At 40.1% G+C, this 20,711-nt stretch overlaps 2 protein-coding genes across 2 annotated transcripts; both read right to left on the reverse strand.

Moving 5' to 3' along the window:
* Positions 1-393: 393 nt before the first annotated feature.
* slc35b2 (solute carrier family 35 member B2) lies at positions 394-7,689 on the reverse strand. The gene is made up of 4 exons (XM_074684557.1): positions 7,419-7,689; positions 3,445-3,632; positions 3,163-3,323; positions 394-2,391 (listed from the first exon to the last, which is right to left on the reverse strand). The coding sequence occupies exons 1-4, from the start codon at positions 7,436-7,438 to the stop codon at positions 1,465-1,467; spliced, it is 1,296 nt and encodes a 431-aa protein (XP_074540658.1). The 5' UTR covers positions 7,439-7,689; the 3' UTR covers positions 394-1,464.
* Positions 7,690-9,076: 1,387 nt separating this feature from the next.
* Positions 9,077-19,198, reverse strand: nfkbie (nuclear factor of kappa light polypeptide gene enhancer in B-cells inhibitor, epsilon). Its single transcript, XM_074684687.1, has 6 exons — positions 18,353-19,198; positions 13,590-13,692; positions 12,586-12,796; positions 12,241-12,329; positions 11,384-11,632; positions 9,077-10,030 (listed from the first exon to the last, which is right to left on the reverse strand). The coding sequence occupies exons 1-6, from the start codon at positions 18,667-18,669 to the stop codon at positions 9,962-9,964; spliced, it is 1,038 nt and encodes a 345-aa protein (XP_074540788.1). The 5' UTR covers positions 18,670-19,198; the 3' UTR covers positions 9,077-9,961.
* Between the last annotated feature and the right edge of the window lie 1,513 nt (positions 19,199-20,711).

The following is a 20,711-nucleotide window of genomic DNA, read 5'->3' on the forward strand; positions in this document are numbered from 1 at the left end:
CATTGTGGTCCAACCTGTCAGGCCTAGATTCTTTAAATGTTTGAATAGGGTAGCACCGTACAATGAATTCATTCTAAAGGTGTGGCTGATCATTTCAATCTGTTATTATAATGTTCCTGCAACAGGTAGGAACTGCTTTGTTTTGAGACAACTCCACCCACACTCCCCACAGATGAAAAACTATGCAGGAAGTTGGAATCAGTGCTCAAGTTCAAAGGAGGAGAATTGTAGTATTTCTACTAGAGCGTGAATGACAAGAAAAACAGGAGTTAGCGAGGAGGTTTGGAAAGGGTGAGTAAGGTGAGGAGCTGCCAGTAGGATGCAGATCATTGGTTGGTGTAAAAGTGTATCCTCACAGCACAAAGAAATATAAACCTCCTCACGCTGTTGTGCTCAGTTAATTTAATATGTTTTATTATTAATCCAGTTACCAGAGGAAATATTAGGATAGCAAAAACAAGATATCAGTAACATTGCATTTCCCTTGATTGCATTCTGTTCTGCAAACCCCCCTTCTCATCCCAGTGACGGTGATAAGTATCATCGTTATCATTATAGTCCATTCAGTATTCTAGCAGACATTCAAATGTAACAGTGAAACACATGGAGCAGTCCTTTTTATAAAAGTACACAACAGACACATTTGTTGAAAATAAACAATGACTTTGAGAGATATTTACAAGACTTTTTCAGCCCCAGTTTAAAACAATTAAAATCTGTTTGGACTTAAAAGAACACGGTGCAAAAAGAACCAACAGCAGCGTCTGCTTCAGTTACATCAGGACAAAATTGTTTCATTTCTAAGTAGTGCTTTCTTGTTCTTACCATCAGTACCCTCTGGCCTTTGGAGCACGTTAACATATCTTAAATTAAAAAGAAAGGTGTGCACTGTGTGGTCCAGGCTATTTATACAGCTTCACAAGATATAAACCCACATTAAGACACATAAAGGCCCCTGATCTCCAACATGGAGGACTGTGAGGTGAGCATGATAGTGGGTGAGAAGTGTTGTCAATACAGACAGTGACAGTCACATATTCTGGGTCATGTTAAGTGAGGGCAATGACGTAAAATAAAAATGTACTTCGTTCAGCTTGCATACACTTTAAAGGTAACAGTACCCTCTGACTGGCTGCACAAGCCACATACGGTGGTCAAAGAAAGAAAATAAATTCAAAGATTAAATTATGTAAGAGGTGAAGAGGCAATTTGCACATTTCATGGTATGAGACCTGTGTCGTGAACAATCCTACAGGCACTCGAAGCTTCTGTGACTGCTTGGACCACTTGGACCCCCTCAGAGGATCTTAGTGTCAGTCAAAACTGCAGATTCCCTTTCTGTACCTTAGCTAACATAACAAAAGGAAAAGAAAGATTAAAAACAAACAAACAGATGGACACAAAAACACAATAAGCACCACAGAAAACGTGGCATCAGTTCCCAGTTTGGTGCAACTTGCAGTACTACACCCTCTGCGATTGCGCAGGCCGTCTGCCTGCCTTCATACGGCTGCGCGCATAAACCCGCAGAAAAAGTGCCAAGAAAACTACAGCGACGCCGAATCCTCCCACTACAGTGACAGCATGACCGTAGAGAAAACACGAGAGAAGGATGGCGATGGCCTGACGCAGCGTCATGATGATGGTGAAGACTGCAGCTCCAAACTGGCTAATGGTGTAGAAGATGAAGAGCTGGCCGCATGCAGAGCACACAGACAGCAACACGGCATGGAAGGCAAACTCAGAGTGGCGCGTCATGAAGGACAGCGAGTCAAAGAAGGCACCCTGCTCCAGCAGCGAGCCGACCGTGAAGAGGCAGGAGAACAGGTTGACCCCGAACATCATCTGAACTGATGACATCTTGTACTTAAACAGGTTGTCCTGCCAGTTGGAGGTGAAGCTGTCAAAGACGATGTAGCCAATGAGGATGATGATCCCACTGAAGGTGGTGACTGTGGACGGGTGCTTGCTGTGTGTACTGGACAGCAGGAACATGCTGACACCCACAGAGATAAGCACAGCAGTGAAGTACTCCCAGTATTCGTAGCTCTTGTGGGAGACGATCTTTCCCATAAGCATGACAGGGATGACTTTGGAGGCCTTGGCCAGGACTTGAGTGGGGAAGCTGATGTACTTGAGGGCCTCATACTGACACCAGCTGCTCATGATGTTGGAGAGTGAGGCAAAAGAGTACTTGTACATGGGTGCTCCGTGGCTGGGCTGCTTAAACATGAAGCACCACAGGCCTGACACAGTCAGAGCCAGGATACGGTTCATAAAGACCAAGAACTGAGAGTCCTTGAATTTCTCTCCCTCGTCCTCTGGAGTCTGGGCTCCATACGATCGCGTCATCACCCGCTCCTGGAGAACTCCCCATGTAAGGTACGAAGCCTGGGAATGAGGAAAACAACCTCAGCTTCAGGATGGTTGATGGCATTACATTTGTGCATCAACACTGAAATGTATTTTCAGTGGTAGCTCAGAACATTTTGGAAGTAAATAAGTAAAATTCTCAGTGAAAAAGAGTTGGTTTATCAGTCATATGAAGCTCTGTTTAAAACTTTTATCTTGCCTTTTATGAATTTTTTTAAAATGCCAGTGCCCACAACCCCTATTTCCAGAGTGCTTTACAGTTTCTTGACTACAAAAATTGTCCTTCAGAACTTCCACTCCCCTTTATGTTGACCGTTTGCATTTATGGAATCATAAAAAAAACAAAAACAACAAATAATAGCATGTCACAGTATTTGCAGCAACTCCAGATCAAAACAATGCAATACTAAAACGCCACTGGTGAGTGTTAATAATGCTGAACTAAATGTTATTTAGTTTTTTTTCCACTGGAGAATAGGTGAAGAGTATATTAATAGACACAGGACCTTGATATGACCGCTAAATGCTGAAACACTTCACAGTGGAAATCAATTTTTAAAAGGTTTGTAACTGAAACATTTAAAACACTCGACATGCACAATGTATTAACTCCAGGACAGCATTAGTGTTTCTGCACATTCACCTCCCTTTGTACACATTTCAAATTGGACAAAAGAGGAACTCAAACAAGACAAACAAAATACAGCTTGTACTAAAGCTACTCAAGCATCGTAAGGTATTATTATTACAACTTAATGTTCCCATAGTGTTCTCTGGAAGGAGCCTCACCTGAAGTCCAGCAGCACAGAAGATTAATTTAAAAACCTGTTTGACTGATGAGCCTGAGTTACCCTCGTTCCTGGGTGCAATTGACACGTCATCCAACAGACCAGATTTGGCCTCACTGCCAAAAACACAGGACTTGATCACAGGGAAGCAAATCCCATTACCTGAGAGGGAAGGGTAAAGGTAAACATGATTAATGACATGAGGCTGGTTATGAAGGAGAAAAGACTTGAACCAGCAACTTTTAACCGCCAAATGAAGCGTCAGCATCTCACAAGCACAAACCTGTGTCTAGGTAATTGGTGCGTTTGAAGTAGCTAATGAGGAGGTAGCCGGGGATGATGATGGTGGAGTATCCCAGCACGTTGACGAGGAAACGAAAGACCCAGACATCGCGCCAGCCTTCCAGCAGCGACGACTCTTGGGCAGCCACAGTGGAAGGAAAGAGAAGCAACACAAGCGCGAGCCAGACCCTACAGTGACATACAATAAAGAAACACAACCGATACCACTCAATATTACAGTTATATCCATTTGACAAAGATGATTGCAGTGAGCTCAGTGTCAGGTTAAATCACTTATATATATATATATAATAACACCAAGACTCTCCCAACAGCCACATTTCACTGTATGACTCTTTTCTCCATTAATGTCATCACAAAAAAACTCCTCTGGCTTCTTTCAGCGTACAGGTGTAAATCAATCAATCAATCAATCAACTTTATTTCAGAATCTAAAAGGTCCATAGTAGCGACAGACAACAAGAAATCACAAGGTAAAAAAAACAGTTAAAAAACATATTAACATTTCCTCCAGTGTGCCCAGAAGCAGGAGGTACAGCGTGTGTCACTCGGAGTGATATCAGTTACGGCCATAACCAGCGCATTGTCCGACTTCATCAGTCTACACATGAATTTATACATGAAGTTCCTTAACACAGCATGAAATGTGGGCACATTATTTGTTACAAACATCTCACTTGCACTGGTCCATCGAGGATGTTTAAGAAAAATGTGAAAAGCATCATTATACGCCACCTGAAGCTTTCTCATTTTTTCCTTGCTGTAATGACACCACAGGTGAGATGTATAAAGGGATGTGCAATAAGCTTTAAAGAGAGCAATTTTAACGTTGTCAGTGCACATGTGGAATTTACGTGCCAGCATATTAGCTTGCCCATAAAGCATACGACACTGGCGTTGAACATCATCATCATCGTCACACAGATCATCCCTTATTATATGACTAGAGGTAGACCGATATATCAGCCGGCCGATATTTGGACATTTGTCTCTATCGGCCATCGGCCGTATTATCTTTTAAAAAGCCGATTTTTGATCCGTTGTATAAAATGGCGCAATTTTTGATCAGGCACAAAAAAGATGAGCAACTCAAACTTGTGGAACCACTTGGATACATTACATACTTTTGTTCAAATTATATTAATAAGTTTAAATTTCTTTTTTGACATTTTAAGAAGAGTGTGAATGTTTACTACTGCTTGTTACATTGTGTGTTTACTCAGACAAAATATTTCATTGTTTTGAAAGCTGAATAAATGTTCAGAGGACTGGACACGACTTGTTGTAATAGATTTCTTTTAGTTGCTCAGAAATTGCTGCGTTTCACAAAAATGTGATAAATATATGTTTATTTAACAATCGGCCTGAATATCAAATTGGAAAAATCAGCTATGCATACCGGCATCAGCTGCCCAAATTTGGAAAGCATCGGCATCGGCATCGGACCCCAAAAAACCCATATCGGTCGACCTCTATATATGATCGAGGTATCTAAACTTATTAATAACAGTTAAGACATCTCCTGCCAAGACGAAGGAGGGAAATATGAGCTTCCGATCATCTTTTGCTCTGGAAATCATGACCACACTCTTTTTAGAGTTAAAATTTATATCAAATGACTTTCCATATTCAGAGCAGACTCTAAGTAACTGCTGAAGGCCAGCGCTGTACGGAGACAGTACCACTAAATCATTTGCATAGATCATGTGATTAATAAGTTTGTCTCCCACCAGGCAGCCAGTTCTAATTTTGTTTAACTGTCTAGACAGATCATCCATGTATAAGTTGAACAATAAAGGCGAGAGAATTCCTCCTTGATGAACTCCATTCGAAACTCGAAAAGGAGTGGACAAACTTGAATCTCACCTTACTTGCATAGTTTGGCGAGAGTACCAGAACTGCAGGATTCTTATTAGAAACAAGGGTACGCCTCTGTCCTTTAACTGAGAAAACAATTTGCCATGACTAATGCGATCAAACGCACGGGACGCATCCAGAAAATTTGATCTTTTGTATTGACTGACAATATCCTTACGTAAATAAATACACAGGTCTGTGCTATGTTTTTTCTTGAAACCAAATTGATTGTCAGTAGTTCGGATGTACTCGCTCAATCTTTCTAGGAGAATGCATTCAAAGACCTTAGACACAATGCTAGCCAAGGCAATTGGTCTATAGTTGTCAATGCTAGATAGCTTTCCTGTTTTATTTTGACTACAGGCACTAAAATAACAGCCATCATGGATTCGGGCAGGATGCCATGCATCAGCAGCCCTGAAAAACAAAATGCAAGTGAAGATCCGACTACAATAACAAAAATCACTTTCTACAGATCACTGCGTCTCCTTGTCCTAATAACTGATGATGTGAAAAAAAAAGCAGCTTTTGGACAGGTGATGGTCACTTGTTGAAAATGAATACTGCAATATCTCATGCGGTCATAACACAGCTGATTTTCTTAGTTTTCACAAGCTCATTAATAATACCCAAATGAATCTCCATGCAGTTAATATGCTGACAGCAATGGTATGGAAGTATGAAGGATGGACTACTGTTGGAAATCACACACACAAATTAGCCACAAAGAAACTGGAAGAGCATTGTTGCCACACCTCTTCAAACAAAGAATATGACAAAAGCAAATATGTAATGAAACCTCAGTTGCACTACAAATGAGAACCTTGCTGTCGTGGCAGTTTCTATCCCTTTTGGAGTGAGGTTGGGCAGTTTCCCAGGGGGGCTGACTCACATAGAGCCTCTTTGTGAGGGACTCTGACTTTGCCTGGTCAGTGTAGCCCACTGCAGAGACCTGGGTTTTGAACAGGCAGTGTATTGCATTCAGGAATGCACTGCACTGGCAATGTAGACGACCCACACTTTGCTTCACCAGGCACTGAGACAGAGCAGCATTTACCTGAGCGTAGAAAGAGTGTTTTATATCCCGTATTTATGATAAAATACACCAAAATCTAGCAGATTATTCTATCTACAGTTCGGGTTATTTGCTCATTTTAGTGTCCGGCAAATCAACTTAATATACATACAAACGCAGCGTAGGCCAAAATTATTACAACATTTGGTGTTTAAGTGGTTTGAGATGTTCTTGTTAAATTAGCTATTAAAATACCCATGAAACAAATGAAATATCTACTAAATCATCGTTACACTCTATGTACCACAGAATACAGCCGCCATAAGGAGATTTAGATCATTTCTGTCATACAAAGGAACATTGATGGACTGACCCCTTCAAGGATTCAGCAAATGTGGGCAAGATGGAAAACAACTGTTGAAATAACTTAGGAAATATTAAAGTTAAAAGTAGTTCGAAGCAGTGGGACTCACTTCATGTGATACTTGTTGTGATCAGAGCCGTCTGCATGATTCACAACCATGTTTTTAGATGTAAAGTAGTAATTTTCTCCAGATATGTCAAGTGTTCTAGTAAATTTGGAGGGATGAGATACGACGGATGTATGGAAATGAATGGCATACCACAACAAAGCATGTCTCCTTCGTGTCACACACGATTAAAGCTCAACAATTATAGAGACGTTAGCGCTATCCTGACACGTAAATCAAATGCAGCCTCTCCATCAGTGTTTGAATTACAAAAACTTATTTTTCCATTCTCTTTCTGTTTTTATAACGAATTACTAATAAATGGGGATAAAACATTCCCTGGAAACCGGAAGCTAACGTACACTTGCTGAAATTTTGAGATTTTTGTTGTCACATCGGTTTAAGTAAACTGTTACTTGAATTAGCAGGTTGTTAGCAGACTTCGAAAAATTAACCAACAGCTACTGTAACTTTAAATAACAGGTATTGACCGTCAGCTTGCAAGAAGGACAGTTTACCTTATAATCGTCAAACTAAGACTGAAAATGTCACTTATTCATATTTTAGTGTTAGTATATTTTACAATTAGCTCCTCTTGGTTGAAAACGTTACCTCCATGAAAAAGATGTCATTTTCCCTCACTCCGTGGCCCGACAACTTGCGCAGCACACACGCCTCAACAATCAAACGTCGTCGCTGTCAGCGAACATAAGGACACGCAGATGTAGGCAGGCAGCGATGTTTTATTTACAAGGGAGTGTCTCCTTTTGTACTAGCCGCCTTTAGCATTGATATCTCCAACTTATCCTCAATGGCCGATGTGTTCACTTGGGCAGGAAAGGCTCCCTCCTCTTTGCTCAGCTCCGAGAGATGCCGGAGACATTACAGCGCCCATCCCGCGGCACTGTCCCCTGTCGGTGTGGAGGAGTAACTACAGCGCACATGCAAGAAATGCAACTCAAATTGTTGCATGTGATGATATCCTAGAATGTAAAATTAACGGCCTTCTAATACTGTTTAGTTAGGTTATTTTTTTTTAAAACGTAACGATTGAATCCATAGAGAATCAAATAAACAGAGAGATTCACTTCCTTATTCTGAACTTACTTACAAAACTAATTAATTGATTAATTGGATAATTTATTAACAAACATATATTTAATAAAAGGAAAATTTATAAATAAATAAATTTGTTAACAAAAGAAACTTATTGCAAACTCTGGCGCTTGACAATCCAGAAGACATTTAAAAAGTATATGAATGAATGAATGAAAGATCTTTATTTCATTCATGTAGATTACAGCTTAAACAGTGAAAAATACAAATGAATGATTACAAGGAAAAAGACTATGATTTTTTAAGGTTCCCAGTTTCCACGTGTAAAAAAGAGCAGGAAGAAGTGTTAACATATCTAATCCTACCCCTTTGAATTTTGCTGTACTAAAATAATAACACTGACTTTGATTTACCAAATTTTTTCAAAGATGTACAGTCAATAATAACGTATCATTTATACAAAAATACAATTATACCCATGCCTTTTTCACAGGTGTCTTTACCATACCCTGTAAATTTAAAGACAACTTTTTAATATCGTACGCACACTCCTGAACTTTAGGGTTGCATTTTCCCTTCAATTATAACCCCCCTCTCTATCGTGAAATATTTTCTGAATGTTTTTTTTTTTTGGCATAAAATAATTCCTTGCTTTATACAGTAGTGGAGCTGTTTTGTGCTCCACCAAGTCAAATTATTGTAGAGCTTTGGATTTAAAAAAAAAAGTTATTTGTGTGTGCCTAAAAAGCAGCGTTATGAATTAATCAAATTGCTCTTTTTTGCAGAATGAAAAGTGATTGTATCACTTGTTGAGGAAAGTAAATGTTTGGTAGAAATTTTTAGTAGTGTACTTCCTGGTCTGTGAAATAGAATATCTGACTGTTTCACAATACCTCGATGTTGTAGGAACACCACTATGACCTACAGTGTATTGATCAATAATCGTCCCTTGCGATGGACCCAGTGGGAGGTCTGCAAGTCTTTTCTGACCGTTGACCATTAAACTTGTATGTCAAGGAGCTTCTAAAACACATGATCATATAATGTGATGACTTGTATCCCCGGTCATAATTCAATCTGTGTCACTGTTGGTATGTGCTTACAAACAAAAAACAACTGAGCGGAATTTCCAGCTGCTTTGTTTTATTGAAGCCACAAGGAAGTAACCACTTACAGGAAATGAAAGATGCCCAAAAGCAGCCAGAACTTACTGTCACACTTGTTGTCATTTATTTCTGTAATAGCTGTCACAGTCGTGTGTCTTTGATGTAACTGCTTGAATGTGATTTCAAATAGGGACAAAAAAGGGGACAAAAAAATGCAAAATACAATGAGTTTTTCTTCATTTTATTACAAAATAAACTGCTTACAATAACTAGAAAGGGCAGAGTAATTTCACACCAAGAATGGTCAGATTTTTCTGCAGATTAATGATGAGATAAATAGAAAAAAATCTTATTTCATTGAGTGGCCAAAAAAATCAAAAAATAAGAAGCTGCATATATTGAACTATATATTACATCTCTATCCAGGAAACACATTTCGATAAATTGTTAGTTTATTTGAAAAGTTGCAGGTCTCTTTGGGACATGATTTGTTAATTATATAATGTAAATTAATCTGTAACTCTGTTTAGCCTTTGGTGCACCCCTAAGAACAGTCTCTGTGGCTACAAAGAAAGGCCATTTACAGAAAATATAAGCATCTTGCAACACAAATGCAATCATTTGCTGATAAAGTTTGAGTAACACAGATTTTGAATGTTTCATTTATAGCCATGAAAACAAGGTTCCTGTATGAAGAGGTAGAATTTTTGATAGACCTTGTTAGAAAGTTTGGCACTCACATTGAGGTGGACTTTCTACAACACCTCCTGAAGCATGAGAAGAAAAAAAACTGACTCAAAGTTCTTTTACAGTTTTAAGCTAAAAGTCTGTTTGTCAGAGGGGCAGAAGATTTTCATTGTGCACATCAAATCAGATCCACTACAAGTTGAGGCACTAACAAAACTTCAGCCCACATAAGCTTTTTGTTAAGATCAGAAGTTCCTGCTGCTGTGAGATCCCAGACTAATTCCAGATGTTTCTCTGAGACTCGGCTCAAAACTTCACACCGATTACAGACCGCCCAGAGATCTGGATGTCATCGAAAGGAAAGAGAGCCAGGATCTAAAAGACAAAGGTGACATTCAGTTAGTTTCCAACCTGAGAAACTCATTTGAGTATTGTGGCAGAAGTTTTCATCAATATAACTCAAACTACTTTAACAGAATATTTTGAAAAACATTTCTAGATGATCAATAATTTCTGGGTCCTCTGTGCTCATTTTTGTTGATCATAATTTTAGTAAAGTATCGACTAAGACTATAGCCTCAAGCAAGAAGAAAAAATGTTGTTCTTTTAACAAAACCCCATAACGACAACACTAAAAAAAGTTTTTCTTTTTTGAGTTTGCAAACGTATTAAAAATAGAAACTATGAGATCTTGTGAACAGAAGTATTTACAGTCTGCTCAAAACTCTGTTGATGCACCTTCGGAAGCAACTTTATCCTTTAATCTTTTTGATCATGATGCCACAAGCTTGGCACACCTGTCTATAGGCAGTTTGACCCTTTCCTCTTTGCAGCACGTCTCTGGCTCCATCAGGTTGGATGGGGAGTGCACAGCCCTTTTCAGCTCTCTCAAGAGATCTTTGATCAGATTTCAGACTGGGCTCTGGCTGGGCCATTCAAGGACACTCACAGAGTTGTCCTGAAGCCACTCCTTTGATGTCTTGACTGTGGGCTTAGAGTTGTTGTCTTGGTAAAAGATGAACTGTTGCCCCCGACTGAGGTCAAAAGTTTTCAGCTGCAGGAAAATCAGCGTGATGCTGCCACCTCCATACTTCCCTGTGGGGCTTGTATTGGTCAGGTAGTGGAGCCTGTTTTCCTCCAAACATGACGCCTGGCATTCAGGCCAAGGAGTTCAACTTTTGTCTCATCAGACCAGAGATTTTTATCCTCATAGCCTGAGAGTCCTTTTGGCAAACTCCAGGCATACTGCCGTGTACCTTTTACTAAGAAGTGGCTTCTGTCTGGCCACTCAACCATACAGGCCTGAATAGTGCATCACTGCAGGGATGGTTGTCCTTCTAGGAGGTTCTCCTCTCTAATTTCTCCAATAGGTTTTCTAATTCCTTTGGCTTCATGCTTGGTTTATGCTCTGACATGCACTGTCACCTGTAAGACCTTATATCGACAGGATAGTCTATACACGGAAAGCTGCATGGCCAAAGCTGTGAATACTTGTGTACATGTGACATCTTAGTTTTTTAATTTTAATAAATTTGCAAAAAAATATATCAAAAAAACTTTTTTCACATTGCCATTATAGGGTGTTAGTAAAATTTTGAGGGAAAAAAACGAATTAATTCCACTTCATAATGAAGCTGTAACATAAAATGTGGAAAGTGAAGCGCTGTGACTACTTTCAGATGCGCTGGTTTTTATTTATGGAATTAAAACTATCTCTGGATAACTTACATCATCATTGCCATCAGCCAGATCCAGCGCCGTTTCATCCTCCATGTTCCTCAGCATCGTGTCAGCACCTGATTGACAGAGGAGGTTGGCGATCGTCGCATCCTGTCTCCCAACAGCAAGATGCAGAGCCGTACATCCGTTGAACATGGCTGCGTCTACGTTGGCTCCCCTGCTGAGAAGCAGCCTTACCGCCGTACTGTCGTGCAGTTCAACTGCGAGATGAAGAGCTGTTTTGCCACTGGTTCCTTCCTGTTGGTGGTGAACATGGACAAATATAAGCAGGAAAGACGGGACAAAAAATATCTGCAGTTGAACTCTATCTGACATCTGCTTTCTTGAGAGAATGTGCACTTTTCTTTGAATCTGGCTCTGCACGAGCTCATAATACTACTAAGGATCAAATGGATATGAGGCAGAGCTGTATGTCTGGCAACTGATTTAAACTAAGAGGAATGTCTGGGGTAGTTTGGGGACTCACTGCAATGTTCTCTTCCATTAGAAAGTTAAGAGCGTCGAGCTCGGCCTAATCATATCTCATATCCAGTTATGTCACCATGCAGGAAGCCTCAAGCTTGGCTCATATCACTATCAGCTTTGCACAGGTGCAGCAGATTTATAGTGAGGAACACAGCATAAGGTCAGGGGCTGTAGATGCAACTTGAAAGGGACAAGTGTGATAATAAACAGAGAAAGAATATGATTGGCCTTTCTTATAAACAGAAGATGTTTTTTTAATCCTCTTCTTTAAAAATAATCTTGGAAGGAAGAGATAATGTTTATTGTGCAGCTTAAATCTGAGCAGCAGCTGGAAGTCAAACATGATGATGCAGAATCAGGGTTTTATTTCAGAGACTGACCTGTATGTTTAGGTCCACTTCCTTTTTCGTCAGGAGCTTCATGATGTGATGCTGCCTGTTGAGTGCAGCCAGGTGAAGACAGGTGAGACCTGCAAGGACACATCTTGAGTGAACTGTGCATAATGTGGCTCGTTTTCAGTACAATTAGAGAAGTATTTTGCAAGAAGGGTTTTTCAAAGTAACATCTCAGAGAAACTAAAATAGGTCTTGCAAAGATGCACAAGAACATGTTTTAACACCTGTAACATGATCACACAGATGATGTAGACATACAGTAATACTCTGTAAAAACAAACAAACATCATGCCTAGAACAGCCTAGCAGCAGTTAGTCTTTCATCCTCACCTCTCCAGTTTTGTGTCTCGAGGACCGGTGCCAGCTTACTCGGGGAAACCTCTTTTATCATCTCGGTGACACACTCCGTCTGCCCGTGCTGGCAGGCCACGTGAAGCGCTGTGTTCCCGTCTTGGTCCTGCAGCTCCAGACTGGCTCCTTTGTCCAGCAAAGCTTTCACAACCTCGGACAAGTTCAGGTATGTGGCAAGATGCAGAGGGCTCTGTGGAGCACCAGAGAAGAAGAAGACTGAGAAATCATCCAGGCCGCATAATACCAAACAGTTTACATCCATTAAACCAGCTCCAAAGACTGTTGCATTTATCTTTTGGTTCCATGTGTGAATTAAAAAGTCTTCACAGAAAACCAGTGCAGAGTGAGTGTGAGTTCCCCCTTGATTCAAAACAAGTGTTGTGGTTGCATTGCATTCTGGTCTATTGAGGCTACTGTGGGTGCAGAATATGATGCTGGTTGTTTAATTTGAGTTTTTTGAACCCACCTACGTATTTTTTTAACCAACCTAAAAGGTTAAAAGAGACATTTTCTTGGCATTTTATCCATACATGAGGTCTCAGAATGACTACTTAGAGGAAACACAGTGAACCTGAGGCTGACTCAATCAGCGCAAGAAGTGCTGAATCTTAACTTTACAGTTTCCTTTTGACAGATGTGTGTCTTTTTTACTCTGGACTTAAATTCTTGGAGCACCAGAAGCTGCCTCCACTTAGATTCACACAAGGATCAGCTCCACACAGCTCCCAGCGGCTCTATTTCTACATGATGTAGAGGAGGGGAGTTTCCATTCAAAGTCCCTTATGAGCTAACACTAGAACCACCCACAGTGACGTCCCTGAGAGAGGACGGACTGCAAATAAAGAGGAACAACACTTCTCTGGAAGTACCAAGATAAAAATAATACAGCCGTTTCCACAATCAAGATAGCGATGAAGAGGAAGTCAGTTAGGATTGAAAAATTCCTGTACAAGCTGCAGTATGTTTGTTTGCATCACACTCACCTGGTATAAGTTGTTTTGGATGTCCAAGACGTCTTTTGGGAAGATCTGTATCAACTGTTGAGCAATGAACTTCTCTTCATGGATGATTGCTAAGTGCAGGATTCTGCAGGAGTGGCAAAGAGGAATAAAAAATGTTATAATTGTGTTGCTTGCAAAAACTTGCAGGCTTGTTTTCTGTCATTGAGCAATCAACACTGCATTAGAAAAAAAACACGTTTCAGTCACAGAAAGAAAATATTGCATCACAGTTTTCCTCTGTATTCATCTCCAGAGAGGTTATTGAGCAATTTGAACATTTCCCGAGAGGCTAGCTTCATGAGCTGCTAGAGTTACGTATAAGCAGCTTTTCACTCGGTGCATCTTGGTAGGCTTCAGTTCAACACCTAACAACGATAAACAAAAACACACCAACCTCAAAGCCTGAGAGGGGGAGATATAACAAACATGTTCAAAAAGCAGGAAATGGAAGCAAGCATTTGTGCTTATTTAGAGAAAGCTCAAGCAACACAGACCAGTCTTTATCCGACAAAAGATATGAACAGATTGAAATACTTAAGCTCCAAATATCTCAGATGTTCTTTTTTTTCCTTAAAGCATACAGTGCTTGGTGAAATGTTTGTTTCCTTGGTCGCTGTGCTCCCCTCAAGGCCGATCTGTTCTTGTTCTTTCAGAGTAAAGGTCATTTAACCATTCAGAGACAGACAGAGTGGGATCAAAAGTTCCCACAAAATCTCCCTGCACAGACGTCTCATTCAGCTTTGTGAATTCAGTGAGTCAACGACCAGTCTCAGACGGGTCAAACACTGTATGCGGGGGCTTTATCTATTCTCAAAAAAACACTCAAAGACTTTATCCATTGTTGTTTTTGTAAACATTCATTCAGGTCTGCAATTAAATTCATCGTATTATTATTATTTTTACATGAATAATGATCAACCTCACTGTTACAGTGCAATGGATGACATATTACTTCAAAGGTTGAGTGATAAATTCTACTGGGAAAAGTTTTCTGGCGTCAAATGGATTTCTTTCATCCGCATTTTTTTTACTATGTGTCATAAGCAAAACATGTCACAAAAAATTATGATACCATCAGGATGATTCAATTCTTGTCTTGTAAGTGTTGAGTGCAGGCTAAAGGAAACATTGCTTTTAAATGGTGTGTGTATGTGTGTGTGTGTGTGTGTGTGTGTGTGTGTATGTGTGTGTGTGTGTGTGTGTGTGTGTGTGTGTGTGTGTGGGGGGGGGGGGGGGGGGGGGGGTTTGTTACTTGGTTTATTATTTGATTTTTATAGACAACCCTAATCTACAGACCATATCAAATAAGCCTGCAAACTCTATGATGTCACCCATTTGTTTCTGATACAGAGTTTTGACTGCTATAGTTGAAATGCTCAATGTTGTGAACATAGAGAAATGAGGTGCTTGGACCAACACTGTTTTTTTCAAGTACACTGTAAACGTGTTTATTTTTGCTGTTAAAAGAAGGAAAGAAAAATAAAAAAAGTTTTTTTGGCTTGGTGTGTAAGTGGTTTCTGGTGTTTCTGGAGCCAGCCTCAAGTGGACTCTCAAAGAACTGCAGTTTTTAGCATTTCCTTATAGGCTTCATATTTTTAGTCCCTTGCTTTAGTCACTATTAACGTCCACATTATTTATGCATCGTATATGAAGGGAGCTGTATGGTACCTTTTTATCCAATGAAAGGCTGTCTTAAATTTTTAAGTGCCCCAAATGCAGAAGAGTGTAAAATGCAGCAATGCAGAAGTGCTGAACTCTGCAGTTCACTTAGTGTCCACTTGAGGCTGGCTCCTGAAGTACCAGAAAGCACAAACACACCACACTAAAAAAGACATTTTCTCAGCGGAGATGAACATGTTTATGACCTGATACAAAAAAAATGGTCTACCTTCAGAATCGCTCATGTCTCTAACGGCACCCACTGTACAGGGGGTGTGCTTTTTTTTTTTTTTTTTAACTCTGCAGTTTAGAGGATATTAAGAACACAAGCCCAACCCCATTCCAATATGACTTCCACTGATGATTTACTTCAGTACTCTGTTTCAGAAACAGACGGGTGACATCAAGGAGACGACTCCCATTTATTATACAGACTATGGTGTAGACAAATGGAGGCAATGAAAAAGTTAAACACACCGCAGTTCCACTTATGACCACTTGGGGGTGGTTCAAAAGAACATCTTTGTCAGTTTCTACGTTGCTCAAAAGTTAATGGAGTCAACAGTTTGTTGACACCGAAGACTTAATTTTGGACGCCATCATGCCTGGCTCGAAAGTGAGTTCGCCACAGACACTGATCCCCTGGTGACTGGCTGCAGTATAGGTCAAAACCCCTGTCTTCTAGTTCATTTGAATGGTGCTGTGGTCAAACTTTAAAAGATAAATTCACCCAGAGAAAAGTTTCTCAAATCTGTATGCTGTGGTGATACGGAGATATTATTGGGCTGCCTTGTGTTTAAGACCTCTTTTCTCTGAAAAGTTTCTTTTTCATTGGTTTTTAGGGGTTAAAAAAACAGGGGTTGATGTCATGTTTTAAAATAATTTACAGCTGCCACTCTTGTGTAGATCTTTCAGGAATAGTAAGATGTGTTGGGAAAGAGAGCCAAATAGAGATTAGACTTTGGAAAAAAAGACAGGAAGAACGAAATTATTATTTTTTTCTTTTTGGTTACCCGGTTCTGCACAGATTCTCGACCGCAAATTTACAAGATGGCGGACGGGGGTATTTTGGCTTCAAAACCATAAGATGGTAAAATTCAGAGCCAAGCTGTCTATTGGATTTACAGTCTAACACCACCAATAGGGACTCATTATGCTTTGTAAGAAACCTCAGGGTTATGTCACTGTTTTGATGCAACTTAGTCTTTTACAGTCTGTTGTCTGACATCAAAGCAGCATAATAATTGATAAATTACAGACAATCATTCAACAATCATGATATCTGATTAAAAAAACTGAAAGGTTAAGGGCATGATTACTGTCAGTGGCAGCACTTTGAAGAGTCATGAAGCAAAGAGGTCGTGAGAAGGATGTGTTTTCAAAGTTAAAGTGTAGATATTTGATAACAGACGGGACTTGCTATGAGCTAGCTAGCAGTTTCAGGTAATCTAGGATGGGCACCTGGAAACCTATTGTGAATCCATGGTGATCAGAGCTGTAATAAGGACATGCACTTTTGTGAAATATTCTGAGATCAAATAAAAGGATTCTTGATCATTAAAAATAGATTTAGAAATCATCCAGTTAACACATTAAAATTAAAAAAGAGATTTACTCGTACCCATAATGCCACCTCTAACTTAACTAAGTGCCTGCTTATTAATAGCTCTGCCCCTGAAACAAGCCAAGCCTTTGAGGGAACACTTCGGTGTGAAAGGGACTTCCTGGTTTTAGTAAGACTTGAATGAATAAGAACCCCAAAAAAAATCCCACAGGGTGGAAAAAGTGTTTGCATGATTCTCTCTCATATTTCAGGTGTTTTTTCTTCCTCCAAGGTATCTATAGTTAGGGTGTGAGAATGAAACCGTGTAGCCCCAACAACCAGCAAGAGGAAATGAAAAGAGGTCAGAGACACAGCAACACCTCCTAAAAGCGTGTGACTAGATCAATGGCAGCAGTCATTAAAAGGCCTTTTTCACGTCAAAACAGTTTTGATGACGGAGCAAGACTTGCTGAGTGGGTCCTGAGAAGGCCTGCATGGGCTGATGGTGATGATAACGTGTGTGGAGGTTTGTGCTGTTTGGTTGTGTGCAAAAAGCAGCAGTTTCATTGAGTCAGACTGAGAGCTGAAGTGCAGCAGAAAAGCTACTGATAAGGCAAGGAAATTGACATTTCTACCGCAGATGTCTGCTAAGAAGGAAAGAGAACAGCAATGCATGAATAAGCGGAATCCATGCACACACACACACACACACACACACACACACACACACATAGACTGTCCCATCCTGATCAACAAGTTTCTTGGATCAAAAGGCATTCACAGTGCCTTACAGCATGTGCTTTGTGTGTGCTTCATGGGGAAGTCCGAGCCTATCTGTTTCACTTCTGTTTTCTGACTGAGACGACGCACAGGAGTCAGTGCACATTCATGGCAAGGACAAAGTTCATTTAAAAAAAGGGCTGCAGTATCATTGCGCTTTGAAATCCCCTTCAAAACCAGCACCATGAGGAAATCTGGACCTGGAAATACAGCACAATTTAAAGACTCCATACACTGCCTTTTATGGATGTTCTGGGTTCAGGATCTCTCTTGGAATTTAAAGTACATTCTTCAGTTTAATGCAGAAGTTTTAGAGCTAAAATAAGTCAATGAATCCATGATTCCTGATACATCAGCAGGATAGAAAAGCAACTACCATTACTGTTTTTATAATTTTCACCACATTTGAAAGCTATTCTGTTGTCATAGGTTGCAAAACACAAGATTAGACTTGGTTTCTCTTTTAACATCTTGTAAGCGTAGCACTTGAGGTTACAAATGCCTGGATGGACAAAAACCACATTTTTGGCGATTGTCTTTTATGTAACAATTGAAGAAGCTACAATATAAGCGTATATGCGTTTGTGATGTAATAAGATCGAAGAATGTTTTTCAGAGCTTACTGTCAAACTTCTTGTTATGAAACTTGCATTTTGGATTGGATAAAAGTGTGAAAACAACTTAATGTACCTTTTTTCCTCAATTCATGCTTGAAATTATGCAAACAAGAAAGGAAAAAAAACAAACAAACAAAAACACATACGTGTCTCCATCTTCAGTGATAGTTGTAAGCAGGTTTTCCTCCTGCTCAGAGAGTTCAGAGATCTGTGCTTGTTCCCCAGTGCTGGAAAGCGTGCAGTCCCCCACTATCTCTGTCAAACTCTCCACCGTGATGGACGAGGAGCCATATGCCGAGTCCAGGCGCTCCTCTCCAACGGAAAACTTGTCCCTCAGTCCGCCAAAGTCGCCGCTCGGCTCCCTGGGCTCCTCTACTTTCGGCAGGGAGCGGCACGATTCTATGCCCGAGTCTATGCGGTTCTCCTCCAGCGTCTCGTCCTTCCGACAGTCGCTGCTCGACATAGTGGTTGCGGTGGTGGTGGACTCGCAGAGCTTCCCCCTTCCGCCTTCCCCAAGGCTTTAACGGCTGCTAACGGTCGTCGCCGCCGTGGTGCTCCGTGATGTGACCGGCTGGCAAACGGACACCTGAGGAAACCACCGCTCCTTTGTGAAACCAGAGGAATGAGCTACCGCGTTTCATGCCACTAACCGACGAAACGTTTCCTCACAGCAAGAGGCTCGGGGTCTAAACTCAACTTTCACAAAACTCTAAAAGGTGGTCTGAGCATTCATAAATTCACCAAGGAGTGAGAGCCGAAGCGTCGTCGTCTACATATCCGGTCACGACATGAGCTCCAGGCACAGAGAATATGAGCAATGAAAGGCGATAAGGCCGGGGGAAGAGCTGAAATATGAAAGACGAAGCTGTTGTTGTCACGAGGGGAATCCCCCATGCGCGTGAACGAACTCACAAACATGCATACACATGTGCGCGCGCACACATACTTAAACTTCAGCTACGGGAAGAACGTTGTCACAGTGACAGCGGAAGTGATGACTGTCAAAATAAAACACAACCTCCTCAGACTGGATGGTTTCTTTTATGACCCGTGTTATGCACCTTTTAGGCTTTCATAAAAACGACGTTTTTTTTACTCTAGCCTATTTTAAAAGTTACACGGCCATACATAAAATCTTTGTGATTACAAATTTTGACCCGCAGAAAGGGTTTTCTGACTGCAATATATGTCCCAGCCATGCTAGTTATATCTGCCGCTCTTGCGAGACATCATACTTTTATTTATTCATCTTAAATAAAAGATTGAAATAAGGACAAACAGATATCAGGTATGAAAACACATCATTATTAATCATTAGAAAATACATTATCCATTAGAAATCTCTGCCAGAATTTACTTGGAGCAAAAAGGCCTTCTTTTAAGAAAGATTCACCAGAAGAAAAAAAATAGTATATTGTAAAGTAGCAGTCCTTCCAAGTTCTTATTTAAGCAACTTAAATTTCGGCTTCATGTACTAAGTCTTCATTGTCTGTATATCCAAATAAAACAAATAGATCCTCTTTAAACTTCCCTCTAGTAAACATTATTGGTGTCAACACACACGCCTTATTTGTTGAAAACACAACAAGAAATCCAAATACTTTGTGATAGGTTTGTCCAACAGGAAATTACTACCACTTCATAATTCAAGGAACTGGGACCTTTCTTTTTAAAGCAGCCAAACCTGAACTAGGTTTACAAGAATTGTGTTTATTTTAATTTGACAGGGACATGGCATAATCATTAGGAAGGGTGCGATGTTTGGAATGTTCTCATATCAAGAACCAGCTGCAGTGTCAGTCAGTATGAGCATTATATAACAAAGTGAATGGGTTTTTTTTTTGCAAACTACTGAGGGAACAATGTTAATTTACCATTCTTGCACTTAAAAAAATGACCAAATTCATCTTTATTGATTGCAGGAGCTTGCTTAGAAGGGTGGCCAAAGGTGGCATGGGCCCTCCAGCAAACTCCTGCACAGTTAAAAAATGTATTTAGACAGAATTTAGACAGAAGATGAAAGACAGAAATGTCAAATAAGTTTCAATGGTGCACACATATTTTGTTCCCCAGCTAAATGATATAGAGCTCCCCCTGCTGACTGGCTGCATTATAGGTCATTATAGGTCATTTGATTCTACCATATGGGAAAAAAAGGCCAAACTAAAACACAGAAATTGATTTCTCTAAATGTGGTTTCTCGTAGAATTAGTTCTCATCATGGTGAGTAATGTGCAAGTTCTTTTTTTTTTTTTTTTTTTTTTGAGAAGTTTGATTTTTGATTAACTGACACAATTTGTTATGAGGGTCTGTAATGTCAAATATCTCTGTAGTTAAATGCAGGATCTTGCAGTGTTTTATATCAAATTGACAACCTAAAGAAAAGTGATGGGCTTAAATGTGACGGGCACTATCACAACACAAGATCCACTGAACTTTTCATACCAATGAGTATCAGCTGAGACCAGCACATGTTGGTTTCAGCAGACACGGTTCCACGGGTTG

Source organism: Halichoeres trimaculatus, unplaced genomic scaffold (genome assembly GCF_033239565.1).
Source record: "Halichoeres trimaculatus isolate MK-OKI-2021-1 unplaced genomic scaffold, fHalTri1.1 fHalTri1_scaffold_13, whole genome shotgun sequence".
NCBI classification, from domain to species: Eukaryota; Metazoa; Chordata; class Actinopteri; order Labriformes; family Labridae; genus Halichoeres; species Halichoeres trimaculatus.

Excerpts from the sequence above, each read along its gene's own strand:
- slc35b2 (XM_074684557.1), bottom strand. The coding sequence starts at position 7,438 with ATGACATCTTTTTCATGGAG. Across the intron at positions 3,324-3,444 it reads CACCAATTACCTAGACACAG|GTAATGGGATTTGCTTCCCT; the intron begins GTTTGTGCTTGT and ends CTTCCCTCTCAG. Across the intron at positions 2,392-3,162 it reads TCTGTGCTGCTGGACTTCAG|GCTTCGTACCTTACATGGGG; the intron begins GTGAGGCTCCTT and ends CCTCATTCCCAG.
- nfkbie (XM_074684687.1), bottom strand. The coding sequence starts at position 18,669 with ATGTCGAGCAGCGACTGTCGGAAGGACGAGACGCTGGAGGAGAACCGC. Across the intron at positions 12,797-13,589 it reads TCCAAAACAACTTATACCAG|AGCCCTCTGCATCTTGCCAC; the intron begins GTGAGTGTGATG and ends GGTGCTCCACAG. Across the intron at positions 11,633-12,240 it reads AAGTGGACCTAAACATACAG|GAAGGAACCAGTGGCAAAAC; the intron begins GTCAGTCTCTGA and ends CACCACCAACAG.